Source organism: Neopsephotus bourkii, unplaced genomic scaffold, assembly GCF_033783945.1.
Source record: "Neopsephotus bourkii isolate Nb327-2 ecotype Australia unplaced genomic scaffold, CSIRO-AGI_Nbou_v1 NB_882, whole genome shotgun sequence".
NCBI classification, from domain to species: domain Eukaryota; kingdom Metazoa; phylum Chordata; class Aves; order Psittaciformes; family Psittacidae; genus Neopsephotus; species Neopsephotus bourkii.
Window position 1 is genome coordinate 1,000,092 of NW_026901376.1, and position 22,620 is coordinate 1,022,711.

Sequence of the window (22,620 nt, forward strand, 5' to 3'; positions counted from 1 at the left end):
TGTGCAGGACTGCAATGCAGTCTGGTTTTGTCCAGCATCCCACAAGCAGTCCCTTCTCCCTGCAGTCCTTTGCCTGACTGAGAGGAGGAACAATCAGGGAGGGATGATTTAAGGGTGAAAACACAGCCGGGCACATGGGAGAGGCCAATGTCCAGCATTGGAGGGATGGGTTGGATGCCCCTGGCCCTGGCATCACCACTTCAGCACCTCTGCTGCTGGCTCACGGCTCCTTTGCACGTCCCAATGCTGCCATCTGTAGCACAGAGCTCTGCTCCACTGCTCGCTGGTACAGAGCAAGGAGACCACGGCAGAGCTCAGCTTCACAAGCTTCAGTTCTGTAGGAGTCCAAATGGGCAAATCCCAGCTGGGACTCGGCTTCTTCAGCCCCGAGAGATCCTATTGGCTTCTATGTCCTCTGGATTGCATTTCTAATCATCTGCCAAGGGCACCAGAGCCTGGGATAGCAGCTCCCATTCTGCTTATCTGCTGGAAATAGAATAAACACATTAAGTAACATCAGCACTGCTGCCCATACAGTGAGGAAGTTTTAACCATGAAAGCCATGAAGTCCTGTAGGACCAGCCGGGAAGCGTTGCAGCCTGCTGTGCATGCAGGGATGGGGCCAGCATCTGGTTTTAATGCATTTACCCTGTGAAGAAGAGGGGGTGCACCCATCCCTCCCTTCCCTGGCTCGCTTCACCCAGCTGTACATGCTGACTGTCAGCCTGAAAATCCCCATCACTGACATTCATTTCATCGCTGCTCATTTCTTGGTGCTTTTCCATGACAGGAAATATCGGACAAAGGCTCCCAAATCCCTGTATTGTCCCCAGCAGGGAAGGGAAGCGCAGAGCTGGGGCCTGCTGAGCTCAGCATAGCAGCATCCCGAGTCCCACCAACACGAGGGTGCTGCGAGGTGGAAAAGCAGCTCTGACAGAGCTGGCATCAGCTTGTTTCAGACCAGGCTGTGACCCACAGGGAGTGAATAGAAAGAAAACAGGGAGAAAAAGGAATCTCTGATAATTAGGGTGAAGCTGAGCCCCTTCGGAGCCACCTCCCCTCTCTCTGGACCTTGCAGTGGATGGGACTCCCAGTAACTCTTGAGCTTTGGGAGCCCCCATCCATCCATCCTTCCTGCATTACACACAGACCACAGTGTGAATGCCTGTCTGCCCATCATTGCTTCACGCCAGCTCCATCACTCACAGCTCAGGATTGCCTGGTCACCACTGCCTTTGTGCAGGCAGCAGCAGGGCTGGATTAGCCCTGCATGCATGAGCAGGTTGACCCTGCTGGGCAGGCACCAGGATTTACTGCTCCCCATGTCCAAGCCCACTCTGAAAGCAAGACCTCAGCTCCTGTTGATGCTAATCCCACACATGTGGGCTCCAGGCTGGTGGCCTCTATATAGACCCCTCCAGCCATGCACCCAAGGTGGGTCTGCAGGACGAGGACAGGCAAGAGGATGGCGTTGAGGGTAAGTGCATCTGGCACAGCCTGGTCTGTCTGAGGGCATGGGGTCAAAGAGTAGGTAAAGGAAAGTGGCACAGATAAGAGCAAGAAAGATACAAATCCCGAAAGACGTGGGGATGAAACTTGTGGTGCTGCCCTATTTGAGTCTGGTCCAGGCTATTGCAAAACTGTGACCTTCATGGCTCTCAATAAAGGTCAATAGGACAGATGTTTAGCCTTGGGTATACTAGGGCTGATCTGGGGCAATGCTGCAGCACTTCTGGCTGGGAGGGTTTGAGCTGAGACTGAAATACAACCAATGCTTTGCCATCCATCCCTGCTGGAACAGCCAGCAGCAAAGAGGGAACTGCTGTTTGCTGTGTTCATGGTGTGCCTTTTGCTGGGCTTGTTACAGTGATGACAAGCCAAGAATTAAGGGAAGGTGAACCTGGTTGTTGCTGTCACCACTGGTTTAAAAAAGGAACATCAGTTCCATCAGCTCCCTGTGTTTCACAGGGGTGAACACTGGTGTGGTCAGAGCCTTTAAACAACCATGTGCAGGTTCCCAAAGCTGCCCTCCAAGAGTAGCCAGGCACGAGGGCATAAGGTTGGCCATGGTCATGTCTCAGCTCCTGCCTACGAGCATGCATATCCCAAAAATGCATTGGAAAATGAGGCATCATGGCAGATAAAGAAATGGGAAGGGAAAGGCTGTGGAGGTGCCAAGGCTGGAAAGGTCTTTCCAGTGCAAGCAAAAAGTTTGGGAGAGAGGGATGATCAGAAATGCAGGATCATTAGAATGCTAAAAAAAGCAGGGTGAGATGACCAAGCACTTCTTATTAGAATGAGTTATTTAATAAAACTATGTATTATTTAAAAAGTAATATTTTCCAGGCCATTTTGTGCCAGTTTAAATTTGGAGATGGGGGAGTAGGTGGAATGGGGGACCAGGCAGGAGCTTATGGGAAGAGCCTCCCATGCAATGCTAGATGAGGGCAGGTTGGATGCCACGTTACACCCATTCCTCGTCTTTCGCACCCTGCTTTGAAGCATCACAAAGTTTTCTGCTTCTGATTTTGTATTGCCCAGGCAGGCAGAGGAGCAGTGTCTTTGTGTCCTGCTGATGATGAAGGCAGCCAGGTTCCTCTTCAATTTTTGCTCCTTGATCGCACCCAGCTCTTCACAAAAGACCTCAGGGACAGCAAATCCCACTTCATGCCCTGGATGTTGGAGCAGCAGCTTCATTTCTTATCAATACAGAGCCCCTGAGATTGTATAGAAGTGAGAAAGAGGCAGGGGCAGAGAATACCTGAATGGGAATGGGGAAGAAAGGAGAAAACAATGACAGGATGAGAAAGATGGAGAAGTATAAGGAATAAATGGGGCTGTGCACCTCTCCACCTTACCATGTTTCACCATCATCTCCTTGTCGGCAGTTTGAAGCCCTGTACCCGGAGGGGATGTGTCCCGGCTGGAGCGTCGTGGTCAAGGGTGAGACCAGTTCCAGCACAAGCATGTAAGGACACTGCTTGCAGCAATCCCAGCTCACAAGAGGCAGCAGCATCACTCCATCTCCTCTTTCTCTCCCTGTCCCAGGTTTGAAATCAACTTGCTCTGTGATCCTGGAGACCAAATCGCTCTCCACTTTAATCCTCGCTTCTCCAGCTCCAGGATCGTCTGCAACTCCTTCCTTGCCAACCACTGGGGGAAGGAAGAGGTTAATAACACCTTCCCCTTCAAAGCAAAGGAGTCATTCCAGGTAACCCCCTGTCACCCCATAGATGTCCTCAGTGGTGGGACAGGAATGACCCAGCCAACACTGGGGTCCTCCTCATGGATCTAGCCCTGCTTTTCCTGCAGCACTATACCAAGTAGCATCCCCTTTCTGGCTCTGTCTCCTGTTAGTATTTCTGTTGTACCCTGATTTGCTGCTGATTTACACCCAGCTCTGGCACAGAAACACAGAGCTCTAACAGTAATTCTTGGATGCTCCATTTGTTTTCAATTTAGGCTTTGCTTTATCACCAGTTTCTGTTATCATGAAGCAAAGAACACAGTTATTCTCTCTCTTTTCCCAAAATGGGGATGAACAGAGTGTATGTCAGCTTTGGCAGGGTTCTACTGGGTTGCAGACGCATGCACCCATATCGAGGCACTCACAGACATGATGGCAACAAGGTCCAGTAAGGACACGTGGCCACATGATGGACCTAACACAGTCTCTCTTTCAGGTTGAAATCTACTCTGACCAGGACTATTTCCACGTTTTCATTGATGAAAACAAAATCTTGCAGTACAAGCATCGGCAGAAGCGGCTTTCATCCATCACCAAACTGCAGATTCTCAATGATATTGCCATTTCTTCAGTGGAAATCACCAAACGAGGCTTTTACTAAAGACTGGAGTTGGGACAGCCTCACAGACCATTCCTCCTTCAGCTCTTGATGTAGCCAAGGGGCCACCTCCTCCCTTTCTCCACCCAACATACACCATCATTAGCCAGGGAGATAGCTACATGTGTATTGAAGAATAACAATAGTCATTCCCATTGCATGTCATTAAGACAGCACCAAGCCATGTCACTAACTGTAGCCCAGATCATCAAAGACCTTCTGCCTTCATGCCTTAGGGTACATGGTGGGCTCTGTAGGTCTTTGCTGTTGGACAGCCTGACAGATCATCACAGCACACAGACATTTGCCTTGAGTAGTAGCCTGGACACCTGGCATGTTACCCTAGAAGTTGTAGGTGTGAGTTAGCACTAGTCCTCAGCTTGCTACATGGTGAAAGAAGTGATGGGTGCAGATGTTAGGAATGGAAAAGCCCATTGGTTTCCAGGAGCTGGGTAAAAATGCTACCAATATTTGCCAATAAAACAAAACATGGAAATCCCTGCTGAGCCATCCCTCAATGGGCAGATCTATCAGGTTATTCATTCCCTGCAAAGCTCCAGGCACCCAGCATGAGCAAGGGGTGGTGACTGGGCAGGACACAGGCTGAGAGCTGCTTGGTTTTGGCACTGGGAAAACACTGCCTTTTTGCTTTATGGGCTAGCACAACATGAAGGTCCCTTGTAGGGAGATCAGGGTGTTAAGATCCAACTTGCAAGGTATTTCCAGAGGTTATTTTCACCAGTTGCGAGACGTTTGCTCAGCCTGAGTCCTGCTGACTCCAGGCTTCTTAAATGGACCCTGAGAAAAGGGTAAAAGCTTAAGCAGACCCAATAAAAAGGGTCAGAAAATGGTAAAAGCTTAAATAGACACATAAAAGTACCCAGTCCCTTCATCATGCACCAAAAATGCAGCTGGACTCCGAACAAAAGTAAATCAGGGTCTAGAAATTACGATAAGTTTGGAATGAACAAAAATGCCATTATCCCTGCGGATAGCCTCTGGCTTTTCTCTTTGCTTGGCCTTCTTGTTTTCTTTTGTTCTGCTTCATAGTTGTCTTTCAAAACAATCCACTTGTCCCTTGCACCCTCTTCTCTTTTCCACCCTCTTCCTTGGAGCTCAGTCCATCCCTGACTCTTTGGCTTGGCCACAGCAGGCTTAAAGTTGTTATTTTTACTTTGTTTTAATTACACGCATCACAAGAAGCATAATGCCACAGTGTTAAAGTCTGACCAGCAACTCACTCCAAAAATGCAATTACAGTTGCCCCCAAATCACTCCTTTGCTCCTCAGACATAAGACAGACCACATTCCTGATGCAAAAGACAAAGATGATCCCGCCTTGCCAGTCCTTTCCATCAAGGAAAAATCACTTGGTAAGAAGTCAGCCCTGATCCATCCTTGCCTTTGGGTGAGATCTCTGGAAGTCACAGCATTGTTCAGCCTTTTCTCAATGCTCAAATTGGCCATTCCCAACTCTTCTCTCTGTTTATAGTTTCAAGGACTTATGAGGAAGAGGTGACCGCGTAGCCAACCACAACACATGATGCCACAGAGCTGATATTTATGGGTCTGCTAAAAGTTCATAATGTTTTTCCAGACTATAAAGAACCCTAATTGGAAACCATCCTGTCCTCGTGGCAAAGGGTGCAACAGGAAACCAAATGGGCCCAGCTGGTACCTCCTCCCTCCAAACAGAACAGAAAACACTGTTTGGAGATGGCCACAGTCTTGGTTGCAAGTCAGGAAGGTTGGAGATAGTGAGACTTCCTGTGGTCTGGAATAAATCCGTCAGAACAGGGACAAGGGGGTTGGCTCAGATTCTGGTTGTCGTGGTGTAACTCAGCGGTTCAACAACTTCACTCTTACGGCCATCCCTTCAGTAAAACAGGCACAAACAGACCAAGCAGGCCCACTGGGATCTCTGTGTCATGCATCTGATAATGCTGAGCTGCCATTTGAGAGAAAACGTTCTTTTTGTTCTTCGGAGGTTGATGGGTCAGTTCTCATGGAAGAAAAGTGATTAAATCATTTATAAGGGTGATGCTTTGTACTTATATGGCTGCAAACTCCATCTGTAGGCACTGCTGCAGAAACACAGTGTGATTTGATTGTCCTCCAGAAGTGGACACAAAAAATGAGGCAGCAGCAGAGGTTATGTGCTGATTCCTGACCACGTTCCCCCGAGCTTCTGTCAGCAGCTGATCTCACTCCATAACCATCTGCACCAAGAGAGCCCAATCTCTGCCGACACATCCACAGCACTGCTGTTAGCGTCAGGATTTTATCTGCTGCCTCCTCCAGCCAAAACACTCCCAAGGGTGAAGGGGTCATCAGAGCAAAAGAGGTCTACGGAGCTACAGAGCATCTCTGGGAGGAAAACTCCAGGGCTGGCTGTTTGTATATAGCTCTTTGGCACAGTTCTATGGAGAATGAGAGATGCTCTCCAAGACTGTGATCCTCATCTGCCCCTTAAGGAGAAACTCCAGAGTAGAACGAAACCCCGCAATTATGACGGTCAATTACACTCTCAGGAGGGGGGTTGGCACTTTAGGCTTGCACAGAGGCTGGCATTGAGGCGATCAAAGGGAACAAATAAATCCTTCCAAATTGTAACCAGTCTTCCCATTTATGACCCTGGGTTTGTAACTGGGGATGGAACCGATGGAGACAGGCTCCTGCCCAAGGGTGATTTCTGAAGAGTAGCAGACCTTTTGAAGGGGTAGGAGCAGAGGCAGCCGGGGTGCAGCTCCAGGATTTGCTGCCCAGCCTAAAGGCTGAGCTTGGTATTTTTGCTGTGACCAAGTGCAGGACAAGAACCAGGCTGAAACACTTCCAGAGAGAGCAATCACCATAGGATGGGACTATCCTAGGCAGGATCTGCTTATAAAGCAGGATTACACAAACCAGAGAGGAGCACCTGAGAGAGATGGTGACCTCCCATATGGGCTCTTCCCCTTTCCCACTGATTCTCCCCATTTGGGCTGGATCTGCAGAGCTCAGTGAAACACTCTGGCTTGTCCCTAGATCAAGGAGTGGCAAAGTCATGCTTGTAATCCATTATGCAAACACTCCAAGAGCCAAGGCCCCCTCTGGCAGTGTCAGTGCTGCAGATGTCCTGAGGAGCCTCTGTTGATGCATGAGCAGAGAGTTCTCCTTGGTACCACTGACACTGTGGACAGTCATCGCATACCCCAGCAGCAAGCACCAGCAGTTCCCTCACAGGCTGGTAGGCAAACAGCTCCCACGTCAGTGAGAATCACATCAGCAGGGCAGCAGCCTGGAGGCATTGGACTGAGTGACACTGCCTCTGCCAGCCTTAGCAAGGGACAGTTGAATATCAGACACTGGGTCTGGCATTGAGATAGGGAGCACGGTGGGAAAAGGTACAAGGATTTGTTGCCAGTGGGGAAGACTTCTAGGAAAGCACAAAAAAGGGGGAAATGTACAGGCTGCATCTGCACATACTCACTTTCTTTCATCAGACTTCAGTGCTGGAGTTGTAGCTACTTACATCTAGCTAGAGGGCAGCTCTGGTGAACGAAAGGCAGGAAGAAGGCAGCTATTAACCATTTAACTAACAATTCCCTTTCTCCTCCCATTTCAATGATGGATAACAGCTGAGCTGCAGCAGAGATCTTCACCTCCCCACTGATCCCAAGTGACTGTACTGGGGTGCAGCTCAGTGATCATGGACAATGACTGTGGCATCTCTGATTTCCCACATCCCCTATGGCTCCTGCTTTCCCAACACCTTGCCACAGAAATAGCTATTGAAAGTGCAGACCTTATCAGCAATGACTTTCTTCTTTGCACGTCTGAGCCCTTATGCAAGAGGCTGCTTATTCAAGAACGTGGGCTGTCAAACTCTGTAAATGCTCAGGAGCCACACGTGTTCACTGGCAGGACTGAGGAATACGAAGGGCAAATGTTCAGCCTTTCTCTGAAGGATATGACAGAAAGAAATTAACACCACACAAGAAGAAAGGAGGAGTAAGTCTCGGTTCTGATTGGGAAGAGGCAGTTCTGAGGCAGCCCCAGACTGCAATGAAGAGAGATGTTTCTTTTATTACATTTAAAGAGAGCATTATAAAGCCATTTTGACTCGCAGCATCTCCACCCAGAGCCAGCTCAGACACAAAAGTACCCCTCCCATTCCTGATCTTACATGCATGGTAGCAGGTACCAGCTGCAGACATTAAATGCAGGCTAGAGAAATACTATGTTATGAAAGAAAGGATCTGCTCTAGAGGCTGAAGAATTGGAAGCTGATGGTATCACTTTGGCAGCTGTGCTATTGTGTATCACCCAAGGAAAGGGTGACAGAAAAGAGCCTGATGCCCAAGTTTACCGGCCCTCCAGTTCCACAGTCTGTTCAAGACCCTCTTACCAAAGCTAGATGCAATCTATCGTGTCATTCCTTCAAGCTATATAAACACAGCTAGCCAAATCTCTGACTTTAGCAGAGCACAAGACACAGGCCTAAGGAGATCAGGATACTTTTGCTGCACCATCACACCATTGTAAGCTGTCTGGGTCTTATAAAGCACTTTAAAACCATACGGGTCCAAGGAAACTGTAAAGAGAAGGAATTATCTTAACACCCTTGTGAAGATGAGGAAACCAAGGCATATGCAGGAAAGCAGCAGAGCAGAAAAAGGAGGGAACAGGATGCTCTTGCCTCCAGCCTGGTGCTCTCATCATACAGCTCCTGGCCATATAACCATAGGTAGGTTTGGGTGGGACTTCCCATGATCTATCAGATGTTACCCCAAGCTTCAGTGAGTTACCAGGCTGCAGCACAACCCAGGTCACACAGACCAGCCAGCACCTTAGTCTTAAATGAAGCAGCAGAGCTGCTGGGCACCTCAGACCCAAGGGATTTTCCATCTATCCATAGGTAGCATTGCTGTGGTCTTAGCTACTAAACAGTATTTTCCTAGCTTGTTTCATGTTCCAGCCCAGACAACAACCAAAGAGCCACCAACATCCCTCCTTAATACTCAAGCTGTCCTTTCTTAAGCTTAGTAACATTTGTGTGAATTACTGCACAACAAACTTGCTGCTTTCAAACACCAGGAGTAAAACTGGGATGCAGCTGGTTTACCTTCTAACCTCTGCCTTTGTGCTGAACTCCATCTACTGTCAGCTTTCATTTCCTATAGCTGCTTTTTGCTGTGAGCACACGCTGGAAACAAAGACAGACGTGGTCAGTGGAGAGGGCAGTGATTGTACTTCCAGTAAATTGCCCAAGTCTTTCCAGATGAATCACTTGCACAGAGAGGTGAGGCATTATTACTAGAGAGAAAAAGTTTGCTACTGATCCTGACAGAGTTTAGCAGCCTCTCAAGGCCTCTGCCTGCCTGATGCTCTACAGCTCCATTTGGGGAGATTCCTTTTAAAAGGGTGCCCAAAATAAATAGCAGCTCACAGTTTGTTTTTCTTACCTGTCAAAACACCAGAGCAGGCTGCTAGAGTGCATTCAGACTCAGCATCACTTCTCCCCCTGACTCCCAGCTGATTCCTTATTGAATCCACAGAGCAGAAATCCCAAGGATTTTCTGGTTAGGAGTATAAAACATAAGAAAGCTTATTAAAAAACACATAGCACTTGACCACCAAGCCCTTGTTGCAAATGTGCTCATGTTCTAATTCCTATTACAACCAGATCCCAGCCACATTTGCTTTGTGACAGCTACCCACAAAGCATCACCTAAGGTTAGAGTAAATAATCTTGCTCAGAGAGACAGACTCCCTCCTATTGTATTCTCTCCAGTCCTTATCTCCTCCATGACAGAGGCAGACAGGGGCCCTGAGAGTGCTGTTTCTCAGAGCCTTTCCTTCCTGCCTCCTTGTGCTTCGCCTCTGCAGCTGGGAAAAGGCAAACAGTGGCAAATTTAAAGCCCTTGTCAGAGACTTCCCCCAGATGGCAATCAGCTGATGCAACTAGGAAGCTTTCTCATCTAGAAAGCCCTTTATTAGGCTTTATTATGGGGAGAGAGCACCAGGGAAGCAATGTTGGTATGCAAACCTGGCAGCATGTAGCTAGGATAGAGGACTGACTGCCTTAGCAGCCCCTTGTTTTATCTGCCTCTCTTCTCACTAACATCAGTGGCAAACTGCTTACACCACTAGAGTTACAACAGGATGAAAAGGAGCCCCACAGACCTGGTCAAACCACCAGATTTCCCCAGTTACCAAATCTACTTGATTTGGGCTGGTTCTAATTCTGTGGGTTGATGGTGCCTGTATTAATCCAGAGGGTGAGCCTGCCACATAACAGATAGACACAGAGGAAATCCCACCACTGCTTCAGCTGATCCTGGATCACAGCTCACAGGAGAGAAGGGCTATCAGACAGCTACTTTGTGTGTCAGCTGGCACCCCTGCTAAGTCCTGGTTTCTTTAAACTTCTTGACTTGATGCTCTGCATCACTTCAAAACCTTGCCTCTAAATTCGTGCAATGTATTAGGGACACACAGCACTGATTTCTCCTTTGAAAACCCACTTTGTTATGCAGTACGTCTCCATTTAGTGACTCTCCTTTTAACCAGACAGGGTCCAGTTCACTTGGCATGGTCCTGGTTTTCAGCAGGGACCCTGCAGAAGCACGTTCAGACCTGTGCTCCCCACCCTGCTTCTTGCCTGCACTACTGCACAAACCAAAAGCAAAGGTATCTGAAAGACATGTATCAATCACACTGATGCCAAAATGGTGTTTCATTGTCCTTGAGCAAGTGAACAGCATATCAGACAAATTCCTCTGAACAAAATCATCTTTTTGTTTCAGCCACATTTCCACAGTGCTCAATCTAAGAGGTTTCCAACAAGAAGGAGAGAAAATAAGGAATTTGGCACATATCTGTTTATGAAAACAAGCATCAGTGAATATTCTCAGGCGCTGAAATGCACACATTCTCCATTTAAAATTCTCCAAAGGACACTTGAAATACTTTAAACGTTTCAATCTTTGATTGAGGGGGAAGAATAGTGGCGGAAGAAAGATTTCCACTCTCATAAAAGTAATTACAAACAACGAACATCAATTCCCAGATGTTTTTTGTTTGTTATTTTATTGTCAAAGCATCTGAAGTGCACTTGGCATCTTCGGTGTATTGTCTTTGGCTGTGCACAGCGTTGTCCTCTTATCTCCTCCTGGATTCATAGCTCCGTCAATGCACTGACATCAGCGAATGCCACGCCAGAGCTATGACGAGGACCTGGACTGTGGTGCCAGAAATAGCTTGTGTGCCCCCAGAAACGGCAGTATCAGAGCGGCAAAGGCATGGGAACGGAGCAGCCACCAGCAGAGGGAGCGGCAAAGCCGGCTCAGAGGTCCCTGAAACCGATGGCACCCAGGATATGGGGATTTTGTTGCTAAAAAGGATGGACACCTTTTTTGTCTAATAAAAGTTAGCAAATGGTGATGCTGCTACTCTTTCCCCACGGCAAGACCCAAAGAAACAGATTTCAGTATTACTCCTGTTTATACTAAGCATCAGAAATGCTCATATAGACCCTCAAGGGTTGCAGTGGCCACTGAGTCCCTAGGAGGGGAAAGAGCCTACACAGCAGAGGGGCAGATGCAGGGGCTCAGGGAGCCTCCCTTACCCCATGGTCCTCCCATCTCCATGTCAGCCATTGAAAGTGAGAGAGGCAGAAGGGGTAAGTGACAATGAAGGTGGGGTTTATCCAGGGCAGTCCAACCAGCACCTATCTGCTGGGCAAGCATGGGGTGGGGGAAAGCAGCTATGTCCTCAAAACAGGTCTTTAGGTCAAGCCATGGCAGCTGAGACACATCAGGCATGCCAGGATATGCAGAGGAGGAAAGCTAAGAACACAAAGTGCCCTTCAGATGGGTGCCAGCCACCACACAGGGTCAAAGATGCAGCTCCACTGGAGGCTGTGCACCAGCAGGGAGTCTGAGCACTGTCCAGGGAGAAGAGTCTAAGTGGGGAAAGCACATGTGCTGCTGTAAGTAGATGCACAAGTGGAGGAATTCTTCCACCTTCACGCTCTCAAGGTGCACCTGGTCAGCAGCATAAGCTGGAAAAGCCTCAGGGTTTCCAGAGCTAGCACTCATTCTTGGGCCTGGGACAGGCAGTTGTCACTGCAGCTGTGCGACACCCAGCTTGTGCTGCAGCGGGAGCAGGGAGCTTGTGCTGAGACAGCTCTGCTAAATTTACCTTGCCCTGGGACTCTGATGTGCAGAGGGCAGAGCAGGTTTGGCAGCCGAGGCAGGCTTGGGAGCTGTTGTGAGTATTCCTGAGGCCCTGGCAAAGGCCCAAAGTGGCTGAATCACTGCTCCTCTCGGGTCAGTTCTTCACAGCTGTGACTCCTGTGGGTTATTTCTGATGTGCATCGCAGTCCAGTCCATTATCCGTGCTGGTGAAGGATGGCTCCTGTCTCCTGTGGGCTGTATTTAGCTTCTGCTCCAAAGCTGTTCCGTAAGTGGGGAACGTCATTTATTTTCGTTGGAGGTTCCCCATCCTGAGTTATCCGGTGACTTTGAACCTGTTAGAATCAATGAACTCATTGTAATCAGTGGCCCTGTTCTCTCTATCAGCTGGACACAGCGTGTAAGATTTATCATTCGCCGGTAGAGAAGAGTTGGCATCTGTGAGTTGTGCCAATGGACGTAAAAGCAGATTCATTGTAATTATATCAAACCTCTGATCAACTTAGTAGTCTAGTCAGGTATTTCAAGCCCTGAAGGTTCCTTAGCAGTAAATCATGCAGGTCACAAATAAAGTGCATGGGGCAGAAAAGAAAAAGAAGTTAACTGCTTTTATTAGCTTGAACGTTTGGAAGGCAACTGCCTGAACAAAATGCGATCGAAGAGCCCTGGCACATTTCTTCACTCTGTTCTCTTGTACTCTGTTAACACCCTGCTAAAACTGTTGACTTAACCACCTCCATCCTGTTGTTTTCTGTGCCTAATAGCAGCTCTGCTTTAGGGAGGCTGGACAGTGGCTGGCAAGGGCTTGGGAGCACAGTGATTCCCCATTGCTAGCTTTGACCCTGACCTGTGCAGCTGCCTCTGTGACAGATCTATTTGCTTGTGGAGTCGCTGTGAAATTGCAGCAGATTTTAGGCATCCATGAGAGTATCCATGCATTTCACCGCATAGGATAATGTGTACCTTGTGCTCTGGGCAGCACACTGTAATTAGTTTGTAGAAGTTGTTTGTCTCTGAAGAGCTATAAATAAATACACATACATAAAACTAGAAGGGAATAGCACTCACAAGCTTAATGCGAATGCATTGTAACGTGGAAGAGCTTTACACGCTGATCACATTCCCCCCACCCCAAATGTGATTCCACTGCTGATCTTCCTTTCATCTCACATAAGGCTGACCAAAAATATTTACTTTCTTATTTCACGTAAATAGATTAAATTGAATGGAGAATTTCCCACCGATATCAAGGGCAGTCACCATCCAGTGACAAGCAGCCTTCACATGGGCTGTGTTTGTTACCTTGCACTCTCTCGGAGAAGGCAAAGAAAACAAATTAAAACCAAACCCCTCAGGCAGAGGTAGCAGTTCCTTCTGTCAGACTTTCCCCCCTTGATTCACCAGCACCATCTGGGTACCTCCAGTCAAAAGCTGCATTTCACAAACCAATCTTGCTCCCCAACCAAGCCATTCAACTCTTTCATCTATCTTTTCTATGACCCATTCTTCCCATTCCTTCAGTGTAAGAGAAAAGACAAAACCCTGGCGTTTCTGGAGTGCTCTTTGCTTGAGTGGGTTCCAATACGTGTGGTGGTGTTAATTGCTGGCGTGCCAGCCTCTGCTGGGGAGCACAGTAGAAGACGGGAGTGATGCTGTTAGTGTTGTACTGGGGAAAGAAGCAACTCAAAGGCTGCACTGGGCCAGAAGTTTCATGAGGATCTGTGTTTAACTTATGCTGGAAACACTGTTCCCATCAAAAGCCTACTTTTACTGTAATTGGATGCTTCAAGCATTTAATTTTAAGGGAAAAGCAAAAATTCTAGTTTCAATATTTTCCCTTCAAACTAGTATTACTATGACACATAGCAGAGTGCCCATAAACACGGTGTATACCATGCTGTGGTGCAATACATTCTTAATTATAACAGACATTTCAATCTATCACGCCTTTATTTTCTAAACACCATGATTTACCCCAAACAACAAATTAAACTTCACAAAGGTGTTCAGGTTTAGTGCTCGAGGCCAGGTTTGATGGCGCTTTGAGCAAACTGGTCTAGTGGAAGGTATCCCTCGCCGTGGCAGGGGGCTGGAACTGGATGAGCTTGAAGGTGCCCTCCAACCCAAACCATCCTGTGATCCTATGATCCTGTGTAAGAGTAGAAGCAAGAACTGTAGTGCCTGGCCACCTCCCTGCCTTACTGAGCTGAGCGCAGGGAACCACTGGAGAGGGGAAAGAGAGGGGAACATCACGGAACATGTACGCCTCTGCCCTGCCTGTTCCCTGTTCCTGGCCGGTCGCAGCCTTGCCCTGCCCATCCCTGCCCGTTCCCTGCCCGGCCGACGCGGAGCTGTCCCTTCAGCACCACTGACGGGGTACATGATCCCGGCGGGCACGGCTCGGCACGGCTCGGCACGGCTCGGCTTGGCTCGGCACGGCTCGGCACGGCTCGGCTCGGCACGGTTCGGCTCGGCTCGGCTCGGCTCGGCTCGGCTTGGCTCGGCTCGGCTCGGCTCGGCACGGCTCGGCTCGGCTCGGCTCGGCACGGTTCGGCTCGGCTCGGCACGGCTCGGCTCGGCTCGGCACGGTTCGGCACGGCTCGGCTCGGCACGGCACGGCTCGGCACGGCACGGCACGGTTCGGCACGGCTCGGCACGGCTCGGCTCGGCTCGGCACGGTTCGGCTCGGCTCGGCACGGCTCGGCACGGCTCGGCTCGGCTCGGCACGGCTCGGCTCGGCTCGGCACGGCTCGGCTCGGCTCGGCATGGTTATGCCCGGTCCGGTCGTGCTCGGGTGTGGGTGCAGAGGGGGTGCAAAGCTTGAGCCGTTCCAGTGTGTGCGGGACGTGTGTGAGCAGGAGCGGCCGGGGGAGTGCGCATCGGGCGCGGACACGCGGGACGTGGGTGCTGTGTGTGTGCAGGGCACCTTAGGAAGGTGCGTGCAGGCAAGTGCTTGCAAGGGGAGGCTACACAGTGTGTGAGGGGGGCTATAGACGTGCGTGCGTGCCGGGGGTGTAGGGAGAGGGAGGTCTGTCGGGGTCCGCATGCAGGACTGTGCGTGTGCTCTCCCGTTCGGGGGCTGTACGGCGGGGGCTGTGCCTGTGCAGCGCCGTGTGAGTGCGGACACGGGTGCGCGCCGCGGGGTGTAGGGGCCGTGCGGTGGCAGCCGCTCGGTGAATGCGGGTGCGGGCGGTGCCAGCGGCCCCTGCGGTGCCGCGCACGGCAGAGCTGCCCTCGGGAGGAGCCCGGCCGGGAGCTGCCCATCCTCCGTCCGGTAAGTGCCGCCGCGCCGCGGGACCGGGGGAGAACCGAGGGACCGGGGCACCGAGGGGGGACAAGCGGGGGTCTGGGGGCTGCCTGGGAGCGGGGCACGCAACTTTCCCGAGAGGGAGGGGAGTCGCGGCGGGCCGGGGATGCTCTCTCGCGGTGCAGCGGACACCGTGCCCCCCTTCCTCTCCCTCCCGCTGGAGGCACTGTCTTCTCCGCGGCCGCACGGAGCCCCGGGCCGGTGCCCGCTGCCCAGCCCGCCCTGCCCGGCGCTCACGGCCCCCTCTTCACTAAGTTGCCGAGAAGCCATTTGAGAGCTGGTCCCTTCCCCGAGGAGGGAAAGCACACCCCGAACACAGCGCTCACCCTCCTCTTTCTGCACCGTCTTTTGCAGGCGCGGCTGATCCCGGCTAAACATGCCCGGAGCGCACAGGGCAGCGCGGCAGGCTCGGCCCCTTTAGCCCAGGGAGCCCGGGGGGGCTAAGCCATGAATTCCTCCCTCCCAACCCCCGGGATCCCCCCCGGCCCTCTGCAGCTCTGGCAGGAGGAGAACCAGACCCAAGGTGGGCTCTGGAATGGGAGCCAGGAGCTGGGATGGGAAGAGCTGGAGAAGATGCTCTTCCTCTTCGTGAAGGAGCCTGTCACCATCAGCCTCACAGCGATGTACCTGGTGTCGTTCGTGGTGGGCTTTGTGGGCAACATCATGTCCATCAGGGTGCTCACCCGGAAGCGTCGGAGTCGGGTGTCCAGCCTGAGTGCCACCCGCAGCCTCCTCATCAACCTGGCAGTGTGCGACCTCATGGTGGTGTGTGTCTGCATGCCCATCACCGTGGGCAACCTCATCTACAAAGCCTGGGTGTACGGGGACTTCCTTTGCCGGGCAGTGCCCTTCATCCAGGCTGTTTCTGTCTCCGCCAGCGTCCTCAGTCTGACCGTCATCAGCGTGAACCGGTACTACAGCGTGCATAACCCACTCAACGCCCGGTCTTTCTTCACCCAGAAAAGGATCCTCAGCACCATCCTGGTGGTGTGGCTGTTATCCTCAGGGATATGCATGCCCCTCATCTTCATGAACAAACGGGATGAAATTGGGGTGGTGGAGGGCTTGCCTCTGGTGTTTTCCATCTGCAGGGAGATTTGGCCTCAGGAGAGGCTCAAGCAAGCCTACAACTTTCTGCTCTTCTGTGCCCTCTATTGCCTGCCAGTCCTGTTCAACATGGTCATCTGCTTCCTCACGGTGCGCAAGCTGTGGAGCCGCAGCGGCCAGCTGAAGGAGAGCACTGCCCTGAACCGATCTCTGCCAGCCTCCAGGCTGAAGATACGGAAGAAGGTAGCGCAGATGGTGGTGGCCCTGGTGCTGCTGTTTGCAATCTCCTGGCTGCCCGTCTACCTGATGGACATCTGGATTGATTTCAACATCCCCAAATCCCTGCAGGATGTGACTCCTTCTCCTTGGATCTTGCAGCTCAGACCTTATGCCCAGTGGCTTGGCCTCACCAATTCCAGCCTCAACCCCATATGCTATTGCTTTGTTGGGAACCTCTACAGGTCAGCCAAGGAAATGAAGAGCAAATACCACCAAAGAATGGTCTCTTTCTTTAATTTCTCTCTGTCTGAAGGGACAACCCGTTCCTCAGTCCCAGAGCTGCTCTCTTACCAGAGCTCAATGGACCCTGCAAAGAAAGGACCCTCTGCCACCCCTACCATGGGCAGAAGATGTCAGGGAGGTCACGGACACAAGAACAAGTGTGGACACTTGAACTGCTGCCAGCATCCACCCCCAAACACTGTCTCCAGTGAGAACACTTCTTTGTGATTCACCCTCCCCTGCATTTAATGACTCTTAGGAGGACTTTCTGAGCCAGGTATTTTAATGATGGGAGAAAAAACTTCCTTCTAATCACTCCCACCACCAGTTCAAAAACTGAGACAGGGAAAGAAGCAAATAATGAGAGAAAAAAGTGACATATTTTAACTCAGATCAAATTTTAAGACAAAAGCTTTTTACTGGGGACAACTGGATGTGGAGCCTGTTGCCCAGTCAACAGCCACATAATTACATAGATCAACTTCCCAACGAGTGAGCTCTCCCTGCAGCTCCATCTCTGGATGCAGAGATGCAGTTTGGATACAGCAATGATTTGACTGCTTGCTGCTGCTCGCCCTGTGCTGATAAAGAGCAGCAATAAGAGGCACTCTGAGCTCCAAACCCATCAGTTGTAGTTGCAAGCAGGGAAGAAATGCTAAGAACAGCATCATAATAAAGTAACAGTAGAGGAGAATTTCACATACTTTACCCCTTGAGATTTCATTGTCTGATTGTTTCAGTCCTCCATGCAAACAAATCCCCCTGATGTGAAGAGACAGAGCCAGAAGCACTAAAGCAGCCATCACCGCTCTGCACTTGGGAATTCAAAAGGGATAATGTGGCTTTGGAGGTGATGTAGGAAATGCAATAGGAAAATGTTTTTTGGGCATCAGCTCTCTTTCTCCCAGCTACGTTACTGCAGGTGGAGCGGAAAGAACTGGGCATCTATTAACATCATTTGCACTTGAAAACTGTGCTCAGGCGTGTCTGCACCAAAGTCAATGGCATGTGGAAATAAAAATAGAAAGTGGTTTATAGCTAATAAAATCAGAATCAACGAATGCAATGCTATTTGTCTGGGAAGGAGAGAATCAAAGTGCTTGCTTTTCCTGAGGATCAGAAATAGGTTGAAACCTATTTCTTCCATCATCTCCTTTAAAGGAGGCTTTGATAAATAAATGGGATACTTTTATTACCTTAACATCAGAAAGCCCCACTAACGCTTGAGAATTCTATTGTGCTGAGCACTGGATCTGTATTTATAAATGAAAGAAGCCTTTCTCCCAGATGTCTAAGTGAAAACACATCAGGCCTGAACAGGTGGGAGAAAAAAGGAATACAACAAAGACCCTAAAGGCTGGAATGAAACTAAGGCTCAGCCCCTTCCCCATGCCCACCTGATGCTCAGTGGCATAGAAGAGCCCATGCCCTGGTTACCTATATACCAGCACCCAGCACAGCCAGGCACTCCTCTCAGTAAGTCCCAGGACCAGTGCAGCAGCATTCCTGGGACAGGATTTTGCATTTAATGGAATTCAGGCTTTTGATGATTAGGATTCCTTTTTGTAATTGCTGAACAAGGGAACTGTGTTCTGGCAAATCAAAGTTTCAGGTAATATTCTCCTGCCTTCTGGGGAGCTTTTTGCTTACAAAAACCACCAGAGCCAAAACACAGCCATTCAGCCCGACAGGACTCCCACCTTTGTAATGATTGCTCAGTAACGTTTTAACAATGATCTTCCAGGAGAACAAAAAAATCCCCTCTTAACAGAGCCCTGCACTATTTATGTTCTCTTTTTGTGTGAACGAGAATGAAATTACAACTCCTTGGTTTTACTTTGGGTGAGAAATCGCTTTTATGTGTGCTGTTTGACGAGAACATCTGCATTTTTGCAGGTGATTATGTGAGCGTACCTACTGCCGGAGCTTTTAGCTGTGGAGAAAAGCCTGTGAATATTTTATTTCCTCTTTCAAGGCATATTTTTAGGGCTGGCAAAAGGTGCCAGGGTGAGGAGCATTAAAAGCTCCCTCCAAATGCTGACTGCCTCCAGGTCCTGACTGTCTCCATCCCCAGACCAGATGTGACACAATACTGACACTTCCCTACCCATGTATTTAATCCTGCCCTGAATAACCCTAAGTGGATGGATGGTGGAGAGGCCAGGTCAGCTCTATCCCAGGTAGTGGCCCAGCTCTGAAAATGGCCAGGATCAAATAATGCAATCAAAGGTGCAAGACATTCACATCTTAAAGCATCCCAGAGGAGATGCTTTCCTTCTCTCAGCTCAAGAACTGATACCTGATGCCCTGAGAGTCTCTGTATCCTCTATGGAGGCAGAAATACCCAGGACTGCATGTTCTGAATGTGCCTGTGCCTTTCCCTCCTGCTGCAGATGCCCAGGCCTTTGTCCAGCCCCACAGCGTTCCTGACCACTAAGATACACGGTGGCAAGGACCACTTCCACCGGGCAAGCTCGTCTCCTCTTCACACTTTTCAATGTATTTTCCAGTTTCATTCAGTGTTCTTATTTTCCTATAATAAAGTCTAATTGTTCATTTTAACTCCTCTTTGCCTCCCTGCGTCTCTTCCTCCTATTCCCCATGCTCCACTGTTTCTATAGTGAAATCCCCCCCGCCTCTCATTGTTATCACTCTTTGCCTGTGAATTCCCCTCACCAACAACTCATTCATGTCTTCTCTCCTCTGATGAACAACCCCTCTCTGCCCTGCTGATTTGAATGGCTCCTTTTGTGCTGCAGACACCTGTTTGCTATGGGAAAGGGTGCCAGGTAGGAATGAATTTCGGTCACTATCCCCCAAGGGTAAATGAGAAGCAGTGACGTCAATGCAAAAGCCACTCAGCATCCCATGTGCCACCCAGGCTCTGGCAGTGATTTTATTAACCTGAACAGGTCTGTGTAATGCAGCAGTGTCTGGCTGACTCACACTGGCTTTGAGTGAGGTGAAACCTCAGCATCTGGGGAAGTGGCTTTTTTCCCCCTCTTGTCTGATAAAAGATCTCTACACTTTGGGCTGGGAAGACATCTGAGTGTCCTCCAGGCCACACAAGCTCCTTGTTTCAGATGTCAGGCACTTTGATGGGCAGTCATAGAATCACAGAATGGTTAGGGTTGGAAAGGACCTTAAGATCATCCAGTTCCAACCCCCTCCAATGGGCAGGAACACCTCCCACTAGACCAGGCTGCTTAAGGCCCTGTCCAACCTGGCCTCCAGGGGACTCCTGTCACTTCAAGGGATCAAGAGCAGATAGAGCTGTATGTGGTGAACAGTCTCCTCAAAGGAACTCAAGGCGAATGTCTCACACTCTGTGCATGGTTGAGGAAATTTGTTTCTCTCCAAATGCACCCAGGCAGGCTGGAAATGTGGATTTTAGCTGTCTCAAGGACAAAGTTTTCCCACAGCAATGCTGCTAATGCATCTCAGTTCCACTCCTTTCCTCACGGGTCTTTCTTCTCTGCTTTGCTATTGCAATCAATACAGGCATTTTACCACATTATCCAAATAGGACGTTTAAAACAGCTTTACTTAGAATCATTTAGGTTGGAAAAGACCTTTGAGATCATTGGGTCCAACTGTAAACCTGACATTGCCAAGTCCACCACTAAGCCATGTCCTTAAGTGCCACTTTTACCCATCATTTAAATACCTCCAGGGATGGTGATTCAACTGCTTCTGTGGGCAGCCAGCTCCAATTCTTGACAGCCCATTGCTGGGGTAAGGACTTCCAGAGAGTTGCTGTTAGGTAATTCTCTCTGGAATATTCCATGTTCTGTCCTTGTACTGTCAGTATTATCTCAAAGATGCTACAGGTTTATTTCCTGCCCGTGAACCACTGGAGAGATGAATAAAAGAGATAATCTTTCTTATGAGCTATTATAGAGGTACATATAATCACAACTGGTGCGTAGCCCTCATACAGAGAATGAAGAATGGCTGTTTCTCATAATAAAATAGACAGGGGAAGGCAGTGAAATGATTAGACAGCATGTGTAGGGCAAGGCAGCACCTTTTCTCAGAGCATGGCAACCACTGAGCTCACAGACAGAGGAGGTGGTGAGGGCTGAAAGCAATGAAAGGGTTTGAGAGGAGACAGCAGAAAGGGCTATCAAGGGCTACTAAAGACAACGATGCAACTTCTGGCTTAGAGAGTTTCAGGTATATAACCTGTAACTTCCACTCTTGCTCCTTCCCAGGACACGTGCTACCAGCCACCATTGGGAGCAGGATGCTGGGCTGAGCATCATTTGGTCTTCTTTGGTACTATTGTTCTTACTCCATTATGCAAAAAAAACCCACCCCCTTCACATTAACCTGAGTCCTGTTTTAAAGAGTAGGGAGAAAGCAGGGGTTGATTCCAGACCTGGCATCATTTGATCAAGAGAAAAACTCTGCAGGACACAGTCAGCTGGAGTAGGGCCAGCAGGAAGTACTAATGCTGACACAGCACAAGCTGAGAAATGCTCACTCAGTTACTCGTGGAGCAAGAGCTGAGTCCCTGTGGATGACAACAGACATAACATATCCATTCCTCTTCCAATATCCATCAGCCCTCTCGGTGGGTCAGCACCCTCGCTGCAACAACCCTGAGCACTGCAGAAAGGAGACTGTCCTCCCAAGGGGAACTCCTGCCTGTTGGTATTTTACATATTATACACTTATCAATGTTGGGATTCACGAGGATGGAAGCTGGCTGGTGAGTTCCCATGTCTCCTCCCGCACTCCCACCATCACAGTGCATCCCATACACAAACACCTGAGCTCTCCTGACTTCAAATAGCTAAAAGAACTGGGAGAATGCATGAGGTTCCTGGATTTCCAGTGCATTGCAATACCCTTGTTGTAAAGAACTAGGGAGCTTTCCAGGAAAACCCCTAGCAGCTCAGTTTACCTTTGTGATTATATCCAGCATGAAAATAAACCACTGGCAGCTGCTAGAAGAACAAATAAAAGAGCAGGCACAATGAAGAGATTGCTGGAGCCCTTGGGGAGAGTCAGCCTTTGGGAAAGTACTGCTCACCTGGCCCATATGGGGATCATATAAAACTTCCCCAGACTCCTAGGTATGCATCACCACTAGTTAGGTCAGCCCCAGGGGCACAGGAGTTGCAGTAGTTGCTTTCTTTGCCTGCTAAACACCTTTAGGCAAAGCCCTAAGACTCAGAACTGATACAACACAGCTATAAAGCCAATGTGGCCTCATGCAACTGCCTATCCCCATCCCCACTTTCTACATTAACTCACTAAAGATTGTGAGGAAGTCATAGAATTGAATTCTTTCATCAACACTTTATTCAAATAGTATTTTTAAGTATTTCATCAATATAGACACAGCACTTGCAGACAGCATCTTCCCAAAGGAGGAATCTGTGCCACAGTCTTCCCGTTTGGTGTCTCTTGCTGATTGCAAGAAACCCCATGAACAAATCAGTGCCTGGAGCACACTGGTAAAGAGCTGTCTCAAGGCTCCAGAGCAGGGGGCACTGATTGCCTTGTGATTATCCTCACACTACATGGGGAAGTCTCATGGAGCTGCAATGAGACCTTTGATTTTAAATGTTTCCTATGCCCAGCCTTTTCCCTCTTACTTCACTGCACCCTAAGACAGCTCAGCTGGTTTATGTTGTGAATTGGAGGGGGGGGGGGGTATGTGAGGGGATTTTCCTTCTACAAATGCATAAAAAATATTCCTGCTCCTGAAACATCCAGGAATTAACAGCTTGTC

General features: G+C 49.5%; 2 protein-coding genes and 1 long non-coding RNA gene across 3 annotated transcripts; 2 read left to right on the forward strand and 1 right to left on the reverse strand.

The window, feature by feature from the left end:
• Nucleotides 1–207: 207 nt before the first annotated feature.
• Nucleotides 208–9,642, reverse strand: LOC133214308 (uncharacterized). Its single transcript, XR_009726088.1, has 6 exons — nucleotides 9,508–9,642; nucleotides 9,290–9,431; nucleotides 8,950–9,030; nucleotides 7,315–7,375; nucleotides 2,859–3,153; nucleotides 208–486 (listed from the first exon to the last, which is right to left on the reverse strand). It is a non-coding gene; the product is annotated as an uncharacterized LOC133214308 (long non-coding RNA).
• On the forward strand, nucleotides 2,383–3,932 carry GRIFIN (galectin-related inter-fiber protein). Its single transcript, XM_061357109.1, has 3 exons — nucleotides 2,383–2,968; nucleotides 3,049–3,211; nucleotides 3,684–3,932. The coding sequence occupies exons 1-3, from the start codon at nucleotides 2,832–2,834 to the stop codon at nucleotides 3,846–3,848; spliced, it is 465 nt and encodes a 154-aa protein (XP_061213093.1). The 5' UTR covers nucleotides 2,383–2,831; the 3' UTR covers nucleotides 3,849–3,932.
• A 6,059-nt stretch (nucleotides 9,643–15,701) lies between the features above and the next one.
• Nucleotides 15,702–19,439, forward strand: LOC133214240 (QRFP-like peptide receptor). Its single transcript, XM_061356982.1, has one exon. It carries the CDS (start codon nucleotides 15,777–15,779, stop codon nucleotides 17,103–17,105), a length of 1,329 nt encoding a protein of 442 aa, XP_061212966.1. The 5' UTR covers nucleotides 15,702–15,776; the 3' UTR covers nucleotides 17,106–19,439.
• The last annotated feature ends 3,181 nt before the right edge of the window (nucleotides 19,440–22,620 follow it).

Coding starts and splice junctions, on each gene's coding strand:
- LOC133214240 (XM_061356982.1), top strand. CDS start 15,777: ATGAATTCCTCCCTCCCAACCCCCGGGATCCCCCCCGGCCCTCTGCAG.
- GRIFIN (XM_061357109.1), top strand. CDS start 2,832: ATGGGGCTGTGCACCTCTCCACCTTACCATGTTTCACCATCATCTCCT. Junction 2,969..3,048: donor ACCAGTTCCAGCACAAGCAT/GTAAGGACACTG, acceptor TCCCTGTCCCAG/GTTTGAAATCAACTTGCTCT. Junction 3,212..3,683: donor AAGCAAAGGAGTCATTCCAG/GTAACCCCCTGT, acceptor TCTCTCTTTCAG/GTTGAAATCTACTCTGACCA.